This window comes from Platichthys flesus, chromosome 2, assembly GCF_949316205.1.
Source record: "Platichthys flesus chromosome 2, fPlaFle2.1, whole genome shotgun sequence".
Lineage (NCBI taxonomy): Eukaryota > Metazoa > Chordata > Actinopteri > Pleuronectiformes > Pleuronectidae > Platichthys > Platichthys flesus.
Window position 1 is genome coordinate 11,465,995 of NC_084946.1, and position 14,484 is coordinate 11,480,478.

The following is a 14,484-nucleotide window of genomic DNA, read 5'->3' on the forward strand; positions in this document are numbered from 1 at the left end:
AAACACATGCACAACACCTAATGAGAGAGGGGAATACTATAGGAGAAAGGAGCTAGATGCAGAAAGTCTGGTGAATAATCAACTCTGAGGGAGGTGGGTGATGGGAGAAACGGAGGGGAGGCAAAAGGGATGGCTCTAAAGGAAGGTAGTATGTGATAATGAAGGAAGATGTTGGTTAGACAGAAAATTAGTAAATAAGAGATATGAAGAAATAAAGCAGCAGTAGAAGAGGAAGGTTTAATGGGGAACCGCAAAGTGAAACTGGAAAGTCAGACAGAAAGAAAATAAATTCAAGTACTCAAAAAAGGAAAGAAATAAGACAAGAAACTGAGAAAGTGAGGAGGCAGAGAGTAATGCGTGGTTCCCAATACATATTTACTAACTTCACCCATTCTCTCTCTCTCCATCCATCCATCCATCCATCCATCCCAACTCTCCACGTACTAAAGCCCCTCGACAACATCCTACTTAAATAGCTGCCTGGAGCCTCAGACAAGGCATGGAAATTGATGGAAGGAACCAAAGATGGATAGAAAGTGACAGGAAGAGAAGAAAGTAGTGACTGATTACCACTTGTGACACATCTCTGTAAAAAAGAATGCCATGTCAAAAGCCATGGGCTTGCATTGTCTGCGGTGCATCATGAGAAGTATAATTCAGCGTCCTGCAGCTAAAGCTACCTTACAGAAACCAGAGTGTCAGAAGCTAAAACAGCCTGTAGCACAAACTGCATCAAACCAAATGTTTTATTCATCCGAGTATCGATTTTGTGTCAGCTCAGCTGTGTACTTATCATTTTTTCTGGCAGGCATCTTTCCTAATAGTATCCCAATCTTTCATCCAGCCCTATGTATTGTCATCAAGAGTCAGAACAATACACATTTGAAACAATAAAGTTGTGTCATGACTAATGCATAGACCTAACTCTGATTTTTTAGAGTAAAGTTTAAAGTCTAAATAGCTGCCATAGAAAGAGAAAAGCTTTTTGGGGAGACTGTAGAAGAATGTGTTGCAGAAGTGCAGTTTCATGCTGTGATATGAAATTAATCAAAACTTCAGCAATTTACATCAAAGGATTTAAGGGTCTGACTATAATGGCAATGCAAGGGAAGTGAACCTGGGACACCTCATGCATGATATGCCGCAATTTTTGGGAAGGAGATTTAGGCATGAGGGAGGAGAAAAGAGGATGTACAGGGAAAAGGTAAAGGAACAAAGAGAAAAGTGCTGTGCAGTGAGAAAGTATTTAATTAGTATATGTGACAGGTGCCAAAACAGTTCAAAGGTGGCATTAGGGCTACGAAGTGCAGAGTACATTGAAACAATATTTCACAGAGGGGAATCGTTTGAAGCTGGAGGTCTTTTTTTCTTCTTCCCCCCCTTTTCCGGACTTCTCGGCTTTCTTTTCATCTATGAAGACGGATACTGTGGTTTTCTTGGCCAGATGTGACACACTGGTGTCCGGTTCATTTCAGGAGGACAAACAGAGGAAGAGAAAGGATGTGTTTTATATGTGTAAATGTCCTGTGTGTGCCAGTGGTCATGTGTGTGTACGTCATTGGGATAGGGTGTGTGCTCTAAAGGCCTCAGGGATGGGAGCAGGCTTAAGTTGAACTGATTCAGTTTAAAATTCATTCATCATACAACTGACTTACTTGTGTCTACACAAATGCACCAGGACCTGTTTCAGCAGCTAACTTATAAGGTTGTTATTGTAACGTTGACTTTATCTAGCAGTACTGTGACTAGTAAGAGCCATTTATAGTAAAGTTACACGTGTGTGTGAAGTGGAAATGATGCTTGAAGGAACCATCCACAGATGGTTTTCTTTACCAAAAACATCATAAAAACATCTGCTCAATTTTTAGATTTTAGATCACTGTCTTTACGATCTGATATCTTCATAAGCATTTCAATACCTCAGATGTGGACATTGAATCTTAAAACTGCTTTGCCAAATAAAAAAACATATTTTTCTGAAGGGTGAAAAAATATCTATTCACCACCAGCTATGAATGGATTGGGCTCTATGTGAGTTATTCATACCAGTGTTTCTGACTATCTTACAAATGTTGTGTTTGTGATGGTGAAGGTCCAAGTCGCCAACCTTGGTTCAAAGCCAAGTAGCCAGAGGGCCATTCAGATGAGGCTGTTAGCAGTGCTGCCTCAGGCTAGAGCCACAGTTCCTTTTTGTTAGAAGTAAGGGAATATATAGTTATGCAGATTATTAACGTGTACTGTAAATATTACTTCAAATAAAAGTACATGTAGGACAAGAAGAAATGGATTATATATATTTTATGAACATTTTTATTTATTCAAAAATAACCTATATTTGCTAGAGATGAAAATAAGTTAACACCATCGATAACTAACCATAACATTCCTACAATTGTACAATGCTTGACCTATTTGATACTGATTCTGTTATTTCCAACGCCCAGATCCCGTTTTGATTGAATGTCGCTATGAGCTTACTCAAAGGAGACCAGCTGTCGTTCTAGGTCAAGCCTGTTCTAAAATATTTCTGCCTTCATTTTCCATTCGCTCTGATGTGTACTACACCACCACTTTTACCAAGTGAACTTTTTTTTTTCATAATAATAAATAAATAAATACAACCAGTGTTTGGCGGAAGGATGTTAAAATCTCTACTCACAGGTAAGCAAAACACCTTCTTAACAGCCACCAATGGCCGATAATGAGACTTTCTGGAGGAAAGCGTTTGTGAATGCGTGTGTGTGTGTACATGCAGACATGAAGAAGGTGAGAGATTAAAATCATGACATAGATGAGGGGTGGTGGAGAGGGGAGGGGTAGAGGGATGAAGACGAAAGCAAGAGAGGGATGCTAGATAAATAAATAAATGTATTAAAAAGCCAAAAGGGTTCTGAAGGCTTTGGCGTAGCTTGACAAGATATAAATTAATAAAACTCCAAAAACACTGCGCATATGTAATGAGGCGGGTGTCTGGTCTTTTTTTTTTTTAATCCCCCCTCAACCCCCCTTAAGTCCATCCATAATTAATTAGCTGCCTCTGTGATGTGGAGACTATAGATCAGGGAGGAGAAAAAATAACATGCTAAATAATGAAGTAAAGCGATACGGAGAGCCTGAGGGAGGGATGAGATGGCATGGATGTCCACAGAGGAGTGAAGGGGCACACTGGTAAAAATAAGAGGGACTGTGTGTGTTTGCGCATGTGTTTGCGTGTGTGTGTGCGTGTGTGTGTGTGTGTCAATGGGGCCTGACAAAGAGGGTATATGAAGAGTGTTGAATGCTTCCACATTGCCTGTCGACATGCCCCCCCAGGCTTTGTGATCTCAAATAGGAAACCACAGAAACTACAGCGACCTTGAACCTAGGGGTCCCATCTTTACCTTGCTACAATCCACTAAACAATAATGTCATATATGCAGTATGGCAGAGGGGGTCCTTCCATCCAAGGTAACATTTATAATCATGTGATACATGTTCTAGTGGGAAACGCCAGTGGGAAATGGAACATGTTACCTTTGACAATCTTTCTAATCTAATTAACTAATGAATAATGCTGAGCAATAACACAATAATAAAAGAATAATAATAAATATAATAAATGTTATTGTTTGGCAGCAGAATTGGCGGGAAGTAGAACTAAAGCTTAAATGTATGTTAATGTATGCGTTTGTGATTATTTATGAGTTGCCACAAAATGCAAACCTATATACGAATTTAGTTTTACACCTACAGATCATAAATTACAAGATACAGCCTATATTTGTTTGTTTCAGTTGTCTTCAATTGTTCAACTTGTGTTAAATAAAACATTTGCATACATTAAAATAAATGAGTTGATATGCAAACTTTTATTCGCATCTACAACCATATTGATAACGGAAACCTTCAAATCATTCATTAATTAGTAAATGACGTGTTATACTGTGTCATGACCTGTAATACCTCATATTGTCAAAGCTAGCTGCTGCGTACCAGCTGTCCAGCAGCCATGTGCCTTTTTATGTGTGTGCTTCTTTGGAACTTGAATCTGCATTAAGGATATAACATCTAATGTTTAACAATTAGTGTACAACTATTATTCAAGATAAATACCATTATTAAAGGTGAATAATATGTTTACATGAGCTGCAGGGAGTGGCCCATACATGGAGGCATTGATGTGCACATGAGAGAAAATGTTTGTGTGTGTGTGTGTGTGTGTGTGTACAAAGCTGAGATAGGCTCATTAGCAAGCAGAAACCAGAAAGATGGCCTGTTACCAACCACACACTTACTGTGGGGGAGGGAGGATGGAGGGAGGACAGAGAGAGAGGCAGAAAGAGGGAGAAAGACCGGGAGTGGGGGCAGGGGAGAGAGTGAAACAACTTAATAAGGCAGCAACATGTAGAACAGTGCAGGAGCGAGAAAAGCGGGAGAAGAAAAGGGACTTTGAACCTTGAAAGGGACTGTGAGATTGTCCGCCCACGCCCTTCGCTCCCTCGCACAGTATTGATGCAGGGAGGAAGAAATGGAGAGAGAGAGAGAGGGGGGGGGAGACAGAGACAGAGAGAGAGAGAGAGAGAGAGAGAGAGAGAGAGAGAGAGAGAGAGAGAGAGAGAGAGATAGGGAGTGTATGGGAAACATTGGTGAGTGCAGAGGAATGCAGGAGCAGAGAAATGAGAGCGAGGTGCAAGGGAACGTGTGATATGAATGTTATTCAGTGTCGATAATCAAAGACTCAAGGCAGGAGTTTGACTGAATCTAACTTCATATACAGTCGGCTTCAAAAGTCTTGAGATCACTTTGTGGTTACAGAATCAGCAGTATTTTTGTGTTATATGTACACACATACCGTTTCACGCGCCTTGTTTTCATGCACCACCTAGGCACATATAGTACATGCTGATTGCATCTCCTCATACCCTATCGTTGACTTACATGCAAACGTGTCAAACCTAAACAGTTTACCCCTTCGACACAGATGGTACAGTGTGTTCTAAAACAATAAAAAACCATAGAGGGTCTTTTTATATCCTTATGGATTTTCATAGAGAAAAGGGGAGGGGGGATGCCTGGCACCCCGTTATCATTCTAACCCAGATATGTCAGCTGCCATCAAACCTTGTGCTTTCAGCTTTTCAAAGACAAACCTTGATTGCGGAGGTAGATACACTCTCCTATCTGCTGCCTATGGCTCTTCTCTGCAGACAGCGCCATGTTTAGCAGCAAGATTCAATAAAATAGTCAAGTCTGTTGCTAAAAGACTTTGAGATACAGAACAAAAGGATTGAAAGCATTTAGCATGAACTTTTGCGTGCAAAATTAAGTCTCAGTATTCACATAATGTGACAATATTTGTCTCCCAGTGCAGTGGAAAAAAAAAAATACCAAAACCAAACGAATGAGCCCAGCAACAGAAAATAACTGAAAAGTATCACTTTCTTCAGTCTACAAACGATGATCTGTGCTACAATCTATCCAACTGGGCTGGGAACATCAGGTATCATTCAAACTACGGCATCTGAAAACATTTATCCTTTTCAAGATTTTTCTTCAAACATACATAAGTCACCGGCAGAATATTATTGTTATTATAAATGTCAGAATTTACTTAAAGTACAGGTTGTATGTTGTAATATTAGTAAATTAAACTAACAGTACTGAGGCATATTTTTAAATGAAACAACACAACAATATTGCAGTAGTTATACTATTCATGGCATTTATCTATCGTCATCTTCGACACAAGTTGAAATAACAACCACTATGGAGGCAAATAGTCTCAGTGCAAGAAAATTAAGAGTTTACTTGTTTTGTGAGGTGCTTTGCATTTTAAAAATTATGTTAAGCTCTTACATGGTGAAAAATAAAACCTATGTCACAGTCTTTAAGGCATTAAGTCAAAAGTGTATTAATAACGCAGCACTTCACTGCCACTGCAGTCTATCTCCATGTCCCTGAAGATTGTATGTTGTGGATGGCAGAACATCCTGGCTTTTTGCTATTGTGTAAGTAAAATGGAGGTTGGATACAAAAAATCTGTGTCGATTACTTTACTAAAACAACATGGCAAAAAGCACGACATGACAGACTGTCGGCTGTTCTGGCGAGACAGGACAACACAGCATGTTAGAGGTTCTCCAGCCCAGCAGGAGGTCGGCTTCTCTCTCTCTCTCCTTATCTGCCCACCCTGGTCTTCTGAATTTTTCCTTAACCTCGCTTTGCAGTGCTATTCATCCGTCTGCCGTACTATCTTTCTTTCTGTGACTCGGCATTTATCTTTTCCTCTCTCTGACACACACCGAGGGTTGATGGTTAAAATGCAATATTTGTCTGTGTTCACCATTAGCCGGGCTGACTGTGAGCGCTGCGGAAATGAAGATTTAATACAGTCTAAATAATTAAACCACCGGGACATGTGACTGACACATAGAAACACACTTGCACCAGCACAAATGCTGAAAAAGCACTCATGCGTGGCCTACAAACCACATCGCATCTATCATGTCGCCATGTTGCAGCGTGCTTGTGTGAATCTTTACCACACATTTGCTCTTCATTAGGCTTTCGCTGATTGTGTATTCATCGCAGCAGCCAGCGTGTTGGCATAGCTGGGGTGTTCCTCAATGCATCGCAGGCCTTGCCGGGTGGCAGAGGATTACTTCAAGGAGAGAATAACCTAGCAGCCATGTTGTACCTCACACTTCTTCTTGCCAGGGAGAAGCTCAAGTGACTTCTTTACATTTTGTCAATGTCATAGGAGGATTAACACCAAGCCAATTAGAAAAAAGAAAGTGTCCTTCAAATCTGCATGAATGTAACACTTAAAGAAAGCTGCATTTTCTAAACTCCACTCTCTTTCTGTGGCCATCACTCTTGTTGTCTTTGTGTAGTTGTCTACTATGCTCACATCTTAGGGTGTGACAAGCTGCTAACTCCACAGTGTCTCCCAGCCAGGGTGACCCACCCTCCCTGCCTTCTGTCGGTGAGGGATTGGTGTGAGGACGCTTCAAGAGAGACAAAGTTTAAGGGGGAACTTTTGAAAGGACTTGAGAAAGAATTTGAGGAAAGGAAAGAAGAAACTATAAGCTGTGGGAATGGCGAGGACTAAAATAGCCACAGAGAGACAAAGAGATGAAACATCTGCTGACATATATCACAGAACACATCTGTGTTCACGACAACCACATCTAGAAATAAGATCCACATCTCCATTTCCTTTACTGTTACTGATACATACAATATGAAAGTGTGGGCAGTGCACACACACTTAACTAGTGCAATAACGTTACAGAGGAGCTGAATTACATCACTAGTGCTCAAAAATCGCCTCCATCTCTTCTATTCACCACATTGTTTGCCAGTAACAAATAGAGGGATGTACGACAGAGTTAGCCAAAACACCTGATACAAGCTCACACTGATTTCCCAGAGGTGGAAATGCGATTATTGACTCTTGGACAAGTGTCTGAGAAGTTTCCTGTAAAAGTTCATAAAAAAGGAGGGGGAGGGTTGGAGGTCTGTCAAAAGTGGTTTGAAAAGCACCGCTACCAAACCAGTCCAAGGTTTAAACGCTGGCCGGTCACGGTCCGACTAAATTCCATATGGCAAAAAAAGGCATGTGGTTACTTCACCCTGTCGCCTCCACTTCCTGTCCATGTTCCCTCTCACTCTCCTCCTCCTCCCTTAACTACAACCATGGAGCGCATTCAGGCTGAATTTAATATGCTGCTTGTTACTGCCAAGATTTCTGTACTTGCCCTTGTGTTTGTTTCTTTCTTTACTTCTTTTTTCTTCCTGACTAGCTCTGTTTGCATCTGGTCTCAATTACAGCACCTCTGTCTTTAGTTTGTCCCTGGTGAAATACATGCACCACTAGAAGGACCACATTGCTTGTGGAAACAGCATGGGGGTATTAGATGCCACCTCCACCGATTTTCTCATTTATTGTTCCCTCCTCAGAGCACAGTTTAAATTGCATTAAACCAGGTTAGGCATGTCTCTTTTTAATATTAGGCAGAAACATGTGTGGAACAAGTTTTGAGCTACAGGGTATGCTTAGGTGGACAGGGGAAGTAAACGGACTAATACATGGAGAGAAAAGGAAACAAGAAGGGTAATGGTTTGCAATGGAGATAAAAAAAAGGAAAGTATTGTGTCCAGGCGATAAAAAAAATATTTTTTTTTCGTGGTTGTTAATGCGGTACGGAAAATATATGAAGTGAGACAAGAAACGCAGCCTGTGGAACTTAACAGTGAGAGAAGGTGAGAGACACTGCTAAAACACAATTCAGTTGAAGGCACTGTGTAGGTTGTTCGGTGGAAAAGGCAAAGCATAATGATGAGGGGTGAAAACAGATACTTCAAACAGAAAAAAGACGGAGGAATAGAGGGAAAGACATATAAAGAAATGGGTGGATATTAGTGAACCAATTGCCCACTTTGCCCTCCCCCTCACCCACATGCCCCCTGCAGCCCTGTGCTGCTGGTTGTGCTTTGTCCTGATAAGAAACAGTGACAGTCTCACAAACACATGCGAAAACAGTATAAACTAACACACACGTATGTTCATGCACACATAGTTTGGCCCCTCGAGCGGGCTTGGCCCAAAATCTATGGGATGTCCTTCTCTAGTGTGTGTATGCGTGTGTGTGCGCCCATGAGTGTTCTGCTCTGTGTCTGAGTACCAGCCAGGGTAAACACAGTATGCCAGAATGTCATGGTCTGGGGCCTTCACACCTCTGTCACAAATAACCCTGTCAGCCACAAAGAGCCAGTGTGTGTGTGTGTGTGTGCGTGCGTGCGTGCGTGCGTGCGTGAAAGGGAGAGAGAGAAAGAAAGCATAAGCACATGTTTCTGTGACTGTTAAAGAATGCTTGGGAGAGGCGGCGCTTGAGAAAATACATGCACGTTTATTGTGGTGCTTTGTTCAAAGTGCAGCCTATATGGAGCCTCCCTTGTCAATGTAGTGTCAAGGGACAATGTGTCACACAATAAGATTACAGTTGAGTAATTGGCAACAGACAGGCGAGTCAGAGTGTGTGATGTCATGTGAGTGGGTCTGGTATTAGCAGTAATTCTAAGATTCAGACACATCTTCATCCTTAAAGTCTGTCTTTAGTATATGTATTGTTTAGTGTGATGAAGCTGAAAACAACATTATAGAATATTTGACAGTCCACCTATTGTCTCTGTGTTCCTAAGATGGTCCTTACCTGCCTGAGTCTCGCTCCTATACCTGACCCTTTCTTCCTGATGCAGTTCATATAATTCCCTTTCTTATCAAAGTTGTAAACATTGCACGAGGGGGACGCAGGGTCTTTAGCAATTTGTATCATACGTAGTGACAGTAAACAAACGCCTGGGTCTGGTCATTCCCAATAGCTCACTATGGGTTTTCATAAAAGAAAGGCAGGGGCAACTTAAGAAAGATGAGACACATACAACCAACATGCTCACAACCCCACTTGCCTAGGCTGCCTTGACTGAAATCTCTCAGAGTGGCAAAGGTCTTAACCCCTGTAAATAAGGATATGTCCCTAAATGTGAAACCACTCCTATAAAAGTTGTCATACACATTACCACACAAAGAGGACGAGAAAGCAGGTGGAGGAGAGTGAAGGGACAAGGGTGACATCACTTAGCTCATTGTGTATCCTTGAGTAGACGGACAGAAGGAGGACAAGGAGCGGAAGGTGTTGAATTTATGAAAGAGTTAAAAATTCATCACTGAGCTCACACATTCTTGTGACACAGACGTGGAGGAAGTGCCAAAAATAATCCCAGAGGAAGAGGCTGATGCAGATGCTACTGTAACCGATGAGATGTACTACATTTGACAAAAAAAAGAGTTTGGACATGAACCCAAACCACATTAGGAAGAAACACATGGAGTGTTATTATTTAGTATGTGGTGATCCTCATAAGTGATGAGTCCTCCATTTGCCTCAATCTGAATCTGAACCTTAAACAAACAATATTAAAAGAATTTAAAACATGAGGCTGAAAAAAGTGAAATGGAAAGGTAAATGGGAAAAAATGACAGACAGAGAGTTTGGGGTGTGGGGGAGGCAGCACTGTAACAACAAATATCAGTCAAATTAACTGCCGCCTTGATTTCTCAAGTGAGTCTGAGCCTTGCTTCGCAGCAAAAAAAACATAAACTTGTCTTAACATAGCTGAGCCCAACCACCTCCCGCCTTGCCTTGCAGTCATCAAGACTATGGCTGAGAATAGGGCTTTCTCTCCTGGGGTATGGAAGGAGAATCAAGGAGGAAGAAGGGAGACAATTGAAATTAAGTTCCTTCAAGAAGGAAAGGATACAAAGGAAGAAAGGAGACCTACCTTCCTTCTTTCAGTCCAAACTTCTCTCTCTTTCTTTTTTTGTTTTCATAATGTAACTCTTACTCTTACTCTTCTCCTGCAATTTTATGCCCGGTTGCTCCTTAATTCCAAAATATGTTTGTTTTGCTATTGTTGATTCATGCATGTTTGATTTTGGAAATGTCACTCGTTTTATTTATTTCCTCTCTGCTTAATCTGTCTATCCATTTCTTTTCCTCAACGCTCTTGACACAAACCACACACCTATGCTCCTTGACTGACTTATTTAATACAGTTTTTGTTCTTTTCTCTTTTGCCAATCACAAAGAAACTTATTCTAATCTGATTTAATCAGATAAATTGCAGATGGATGACGGTGCTGGTCGTGAGGAGGAGAACATCAAATAAAGGAAGAAGAAGAGAAAAAAAAATCCTCCTCTGCGACACACCGGTCACTGGGTTGTCAGGGTAACAGAAGATTTGGATACTGTCAGAACAGAGTGAAAAACTTGAAGAGGAAATAAATAAATGATGGACAGGAAGAAATGTTTACTGTATTCTGAATGATGACAGTGATGTTTATCTGTCTTTCTTGTATGGCAACTATACATTTTTTAGGTTGCAAACATTTCAATGTGACAGAAATGGGGAGTTATAATGTGAGGAGTGAAAAGTTAGAGCCGCAAAATTAAAATGTCTGTTTTCAGGTATTTTGGCAAAAAAAAAATTAAAATTTGTTTTCATTCAGGGTTAACGCAGAGCACGAGCTGTCAATATATAAACTTCCCCTGATGTCGTCACAAAACCATTCTCACTACATTTGCATGTGAAGAAGCAAAACCATAGATGTCCGAAAGAAGAAAGGTATGTTTCTGTCTTCTGTCTCCTTTCATAATCCACACGCAGAGGACGGAAGGTTAAGAAAAGAAGGATGAGAAAAAGATGGGGTGAACAATCACCAAAGTGGTGAGGAATGAGGCAGAGAGAGAGAGATGGGCCCTGGAGAGGAGAGGGATAAGTCTAGCCTACAGGAAGAGCTGTACTAGTTGGGGCCTTGAGAGCGAGACTAATGGATATGGCAGCTAGAGGAAGGATGATGAATGACTCTGTGCATGTGTGTGTGTGCACACACATGTCACTGTCAAAATGTTTGCACATTTGTGCATTAAAGACACAAAGTAGATTGGTGGTGTGTCTATGGAGGGTGAGGGTGAGGGTGTGTGTGTGTGTGTGTGTGTGTGTGTGTGTGTGTGTGTTTGTGTGTGTATGTGTGTCAGTGCAGATGATGGATTCTCTGGTGGAGCATGTGGTTGGTGGTTTCATGGGCAGCTGAGGTGACAGGAGAGGACTCTCTGTCCACATGCCACTGTCGGCCGTTCTGCCCGTCTCGTCTTTCGCCCTGCTGCTACTCATTCTTTTAAACTTGTCATTTCCCACTTAAATCATTTGTCTCCTTCCCTTTGTTATGCTGTCTTCCTTTGTTCTCGACCACAATGTTTTTAACCAAGCCTCTACCTCAAAACACAATGCAAATATATTTCTTTTAAATAGAGCCTGAATAGACATGTGTTGCAAAAATGATCTACCTTTATTTCAAACTGTAATTATCAATCTTGAGGTAGATATTACATGTGTAAACGATACACCTAGTGTTGTCTTCTCCAGCTGTTCAGCAATATTTCTACACAGTTTATATGTTTACACTCTGCATCCTGATTTCCTATATTTTTCTTTTCATCACTGCAGGCCTTTCCTGTAAATCCATCCGTTACCACTCTGGCCTATCTCAGCTCAGAGTGTGCTAGCCAGCGCTCTCCCCATGTCTTGCAGATGGGCCCACTAATCCGCTAACGTTAGCTCTGTGAGGCGTGAAAGCTGGGCCTGTGTGTTGTTTTGGATGGGCATGGAGGCTGGGGTTTTATCAGGGTAGGGTTGGGGATTCTGCCCCAGCCTCGGTTGAGGAAAGAGATAAAGAGGAACGTAATTGGATAAAGGTTGACCAATTAATAAAGGCCTGTGATTTAGGCTGACCAACAAGGAGGGGGGTTAATCTGCATTGGGGAAACAGGGCGAGTCAGACCACAAACACGAGGAGATAAGGTGAAATTGTGTGCATGAGTGTGTGCATTCATGGGTGCAAGGTGTCAGTCAGATAAATGCAGCATGACTGTCAGTCACTCGGGAGCGTAGTGGATTTACAGTTGTAAGTCTATTGAGAAGATATGTATTTTAATGCAATTTCGAGCCGTTTTGTCTTACAAACACAGCCCTGCATATTCAGACAGGAGTGAACCACAGTGAAAACATAAAATTGCTATTTGTTTATCACTAATATCCTTGCATTCACTCCAGCAGTTGTCAAACACTTGATATGCCATGCATGTCGCGCGCTGTAACCACCACTCGGCACGATTGATATTAGCTTTTATGCTAATGCAGCATTTGGCTATGTAAGAACAAGGCAGCATTTCCAGAGTCAATCATTCATTCCGGCCTGCTTATGGCCTTATGGGCCACGACAGAATTATTGCTTCATAGTACACAAGCTGTTGTTCCTGTGCCAAGAGAAAGCAGACACACAAAGCCACAGAAAGTGAGAGGGGAAATGTGTGTGCAGCTGAATGCCATTTGTGCCTGTGTTGCTCTAATTTAAGTTTATTTGTTGGAGAAAATAATCTCTCACCGTGCAATCAAAGCTTGACTACTGAATGTGAAACATAGCTGTCATAGCGTGAGGAACTAAGGTAGGTGTAGCTCAAATGTAGAAAACATTACTTTCAGCACAACTATAAAATAATCACTGAAGATTATTTTTGGGATTCTTCACAAATTTCTGCCCAGATGAATACATATATACAGTTGCATTAAGACAAGAAAAATCTTACCTCTGAGATGTTGACACGTCCCTCCTGGAAAGAGCAGTCATTGGCGTTCTGGGTACACATATGGCGGTACTTGCACCAGTGGCAGGGGAAGGAGCCATTGACACAGGAGAGGCAGCTAAAAAAGAGAGAGAGGGAGTAAGAAAGGTCAACTGTTGTCTTACTTTACTGTTTCTATAATTCCTTGGACAAACTCAAGAGGTGATTGGAAAAATATCCGGGCAGAATGAGACAATTGTATGCATTTCTTTAAAAAAAAAAAAGAAATCTTGGGCGCTCTTGACTTGACATGGTTACATATTTTCTTAGCCTTTTCACAATTCAACTAGGTGTTGGATATAAAGATTGCAGAAGATTAATAAGTGGGGAGTAGGACAGAGAAAATGTTCACTAAAATAACTAAACAGAGCTAAAAATGTAAATGTGTGATGTTTTAAATATATATTGTAAATGTAAATACTGTGATATAACATGTGACCAGAACGTAAATACCAAACAGAGTGTGATCATTGGGTTTTTAAACTTCTTTCTTTATTTACCATTATTTCACAGACATCTTCAATTTTACAATTGAGAGTCTATTTATTATCCAGGTGTTAACTCTGGACTTTTCCCACCCTGTCTGGAAGCCTCTTTTCTCTCTTTCAACCTTTCATCCCTTCATTCTCCATCCTATCTATTAGCTGTCTTAACCTCTGTGTCCCACTCATCTCTTTCATGCTTGTAACTGTCCATCTCTTACTCTTTCTATAAGTTCAATGATACCCCTCACAATCAGCCCACTCTCTGCATATATTTCCCTTCTTTTTCCTCTTCCCATATCTCCGCTGTATCATTCTCTCCAGTATTCAACCCCAAGCCTCTTTCTGTCCCTCCACCTCTGCCTCTCTCGCTCTATCCATCCCTTTCATTTGCTCCTGCCTCATTCAAAAGCTTCCCCCCTGTTCTTTGTCTAAAGCTCTCTTTCATCCGTGATGCTACGGGTACGCCCCCATTTTAAATTCAACTGCTTTAGCTGAGGCGAGGTGCAGATAGACAGACTGAAAGAGTAGGATGGGTAAGGGAAGAGATGGAAAGAAAGAAAGAGATCAAAAGCAGGTGGATTTCCCTGAGAGAGGTGGAGACGCCAGGTATCGTGAGAGAGGGAGAAGGGAGAAAATAGAAAGGAGGAGGGGTATAGCCTGAGGGGCTTTGCGTGGGTGTCTCATGGGACAGGGAGGAAACATTAGGTTGGAAGGTAAGTCTGTGTATGTGTGTATGTGTGTGTGTGTGTGTGTGTGTGTGTGTGTGTGTGTGTGTG

At 41.4% G+C, this 14,484-nt stretch overlaps 1 protein-coding gene across 2 annotated transcripts in view; it reads right to left on the minus strand.

Annotated features, from left to right (window-relative positions):
* The window catches only part of LOC133963007 (plexin-A1-like), a 178,333-nt gene that overhangs the window by 58,437 nt on the left and 105,412 nt on the right, over positions 1 to 14,484 (minus strand). For both annotated transcript variants that reach the window (XM_062398223.1, XM_062398222.1), the window contains exon 9: positions 13,188 to 13,302. In XM_062398223.1, the coding sequence (XP_062254207.1) occupies positions 13,188 to 13,302 (115 nt within the window). The remainder of the gene's footprint in view (positions 1 to 13,187; positions 13,303 to 14,484) is intronic.